The 3,395-nt window shown below is 35.2% G+C and overlaps 1 protein-coding gene across 1 annotated transcript; it reads left to right on the top strand.

Moving 5' to 3' along the window:
• The first annotated feature begins 474 nt into the window (after positions 1–474).
• Positions 475–2,680, top strand: EMB1025 (Pentatricopeptide repeat (PPR) superfamily protein). The gene has a single exon (XM_079003158.1). It carries the CDS (start codon positions 618–620, stop codon positions 2,556–2,558), a length of 1,941 nt encoding a protein of 646 aa, XP_078859284.1. The 5' UTR covers positions 475–617; the 3' UTR covers positions 2,559–2,680.
• Positions 2,681–3,395: the final 715 nt, after the last annotated feature.

Below are 3,395 nucleotides of genomic sequence, written 5' to 3' on the forward strand. Positions count from 1 at the left end.
ATTTCACAAACAAATAACAACCAAAATGATATTTTTTCTACAAAAGTTTTTATATAGCAAAGCCCATTTCGTAGTCAAACCAATTCATTTCATAGTCAAACTTAAAAAAAAAATTAAAAAAAATAAAAAAAATTGCATCATTTCGCAGATAGGCTCAGAGGATTTCGCAGATGGACCTATTCCATCTGCGAAATTACCCCTATTTATACAGAAAAAATTTAAAAAAAAAAAAAATTTTCTCATCTGCGAAAGTACAAGTACCTAAAGCACAACTGTGCTTTAGGTAGTTGTACTTTCGCAGATGAGAAGCCCATTTCGCAGATGAGACCTTCTCATCTACGAAATGGGTGGCTATTTTTGTAATCTCGATTTTTTTTGGCTATTTTTGTAATGCAATTAGTGTAATTGGCTATTTTTGTCATTTTTCTCTTAAAACAATCCCTTTCTATAAGCCCGGTTCATAGGCCCATTCATTGCTGCTTCTCGTTTCTCCGTTTCATACGCCGGCTCGTTTGTATCTCTGATCATAATCAATCAGGCGTTGAATCAAATTTCGTTTTGCTCGAAGATGCTCAGTATTTCGTGCACAATTCTTCAAAATCCCAGCTGATAAAGGCATGCCCAGCAGCGTTACTATCGTTACTTTAATCAGGAAACGACTGAGTTCAAAAGGGTTCTCCCAAATTCGATACTTTTCAGTTATCAACCCAAGAAAAGCACCCGAAAACGAGCAGGAGTCAGCGATTGAACCGCCAATTCATGAAGACATTTTCAAATCCGGTCAGAAATTGGGTTCCTTTAGAGTGGGTGATTCCACATTTTACACCCTCATTGAGAACTTCGCAAAAACGGGAGACTTCATATCGTTGGAGAAGGTTTTTAGCCAAATGAAGCGTGAAAGAAGAGTGTTTATAGAGAGAAATTTTATATTAGTATTCAAAGCTTACGGGAAAGCAAAAAAACCGATGAAAGCCCTAGACTTGTTTGATAAAATGTGGGTCGAGTACCAATGCAGACCAAGTGTTCGATCATTTAACTCAGTGATTAATGTAGTCATACAAGAGGGTTTGTTCAATAAAGCTCTAGAGTTTTATTCTTCCATTGTTCTTCACGAGAAACAGGTTTCACCAAACGTGCTAACATACAATCTAATCCTTAAAGTATTATGTAGATTAGACCTCATTGACAGAGCTATCCAGATCTTCAGGGAGATGCCACTTAAAAAATGCACCCCAGATGTGTTTACATATTGCACTTTAATGGATGGATTATGCAAAGAAGATAGAATCAACGAAGCTGTGTGTCTCTTGGATGAAATGCAAGTCGAAGGTTGCTTCCCAAATGCTGCAACCTTCAATGTCTTGATTAATGGTTTGTGCAAGAAAGGTGACTTATCACGTGCATCAAAGGTTGTAGATAATATGTTTCTCAAAGGGTGCGTCCCAAATGAAGTAACCTACAACACCCTTATACATGGTCTCTGCCTAAAGGGTAAATTAGACAAAGCTGTTACTCTTTTGGACAGAATGGTTAAGGCTAAATGTGTCCCTAATGATATTACATACTCTACAATCATCAATGGGTTAGTGAAGCAAGGAAGAGCTAGTGATGCTGCATCTATGTCAATCTCTCTTGAAGAAAGAGGACTTCCTGCAAATCATTATGTTTATTCAACACTTATAAGTGGTTTATTCAAAGAGGGAAAACCCGAAAAGGCGATGAATTTATGGAAACAGATGATAAATAAAGGGTTTAAACCAAATACTGTGGTTTACAGTACTCTAATAGATGGTTTATGTAGAGAAATGAAACCAGATGAAGCTATGGATGTTCTTGAGGAAATGAAAAAGATAGGTTGTGTGGCGAATGCCTTCATATACAGCTCCCTGATGAAGGGTTTTTTCAAAAAAGGTGACACTGATAAAGCTCTTGAGATATGGAAAGAGGCTGAAAGTCAAAATTGTGGTCAAAATGAGGTTTGTTATAGTGTAATCATTCATGGACTATGTAACAATGGGAAGGTGAAAGAAGCTACAACATTTTGGGAGAATATGTTGTCAAAAGGGTATAAACTTGATGTTGTTCTTTACACTTCTCTGATTCATGGACTATGTAACAATGGGTGTCTTGAAGAAAGTTTGAAACTTTTTAATCAAATGATTTGTGAAGGGTCTGGGATTCAACCAGATGTAGTGACTTACAACATTCTTTTTGATTGTTTGTGTAAGAATGGTTTTGTTTCACGTGCTATTGATTTGCTGAACTGTATGATTGATCAAGGGTGTGATCCGGATTTGGTTACTTGTAACATATTCTTGAAAATGTTAAAAGATGGGATGGATAATGTTGAAGATGGGAGTGAGTTTCTTGAACAACTTGTGGTTAGGCTTCATAAGAGAAAACGGGTTGTGGGGGCCACGAAGATTATTGAAGTGATGATTGGAAAATATTTTATGCCAAAAGAATCGACTTGGGAAATTGTTATTCAAGATGTTTGTAAACCGAAGAGGATTCGAGCTGCTATTGATAGATGTTGGAATGATCTTTATGTTCAATGATAGAGTTGATTAGTATTTCTTTTTTTTGCTCTTTTTCATCATTCATTGTTGTAAAATATGCAATACAAACCATTTTACATCAATAATGAATACTGTTGGTGAGTTTTGGGTTTTGATTTTTATATGTTTTTGAGGTCTCTTTATTTCTTGGTTTTCTGTTTTTCTGAGTAATACGGTTCTACACGTTTCAAATCTTCAACTTGGAGTTTGAATGTTCGATGTAGAACTTGGGGAGCTAACACTAGAATCAGTGTGAATTTCACCTTCAACACTGGTTTTCTCATTAAAGTAATAGCTCGATAATGACAAATTTTGGTAACTTTGTTTCTTTATTAGTCTTGATTTGATGTTGGAAAATGATAAACCCAAATGCAAAGAAACAATAATTATTTGGGGTGTAAAAATCGGTGTTGAGTTTTGTGTCAATTGAGTAAGCAGAAATACTAGTTGAGATTAACGATTCACATTGGCGGTTCCGAACCGGTCTCGGGTCGGTCTCGAAACAGTTCGATTTTTCTGGACCGATAGTCCATTAGTGGTGGAAGGGTGAGGAGTGGTCCAATCATTAACTCTATAAAAAATATCAAAAACCCAATCATTAACTCAAATCTTTTTTTTTTCTAACTTTTTTTTATGAAAAAGTCATTAACTCAAATCTTAAAAACATGAAAAATCCTAAATGTTATCCCCACGTGTGACGTCCCAAAAACTATAAGATAAAAATTTTATTTTTAATTCAATCATAAACACCATTTAATCAATTCAATCATTCCAAAGTATAAATCAGAGTAAAACTAGTCATAAGAATACAATTCCAAAATTATAAAGTGCAGAAAT

This window comes from Lactuca serriola, chromosome 5 (genome assembly GCF_051521515.1).
Source record: "Lactuca serriola cultivar US96UC23 chromosome 5, Lser_US96UC23_V15, whole genome shotgun sequence".
Classification (NCBI taxonomy): domain Eukaryota; kingdom Viridiplantae; phylum Streptophyta; class Magnoliopsida; order Asterales; family Asteraceae; genus Lactuca; species Lactuca serriola.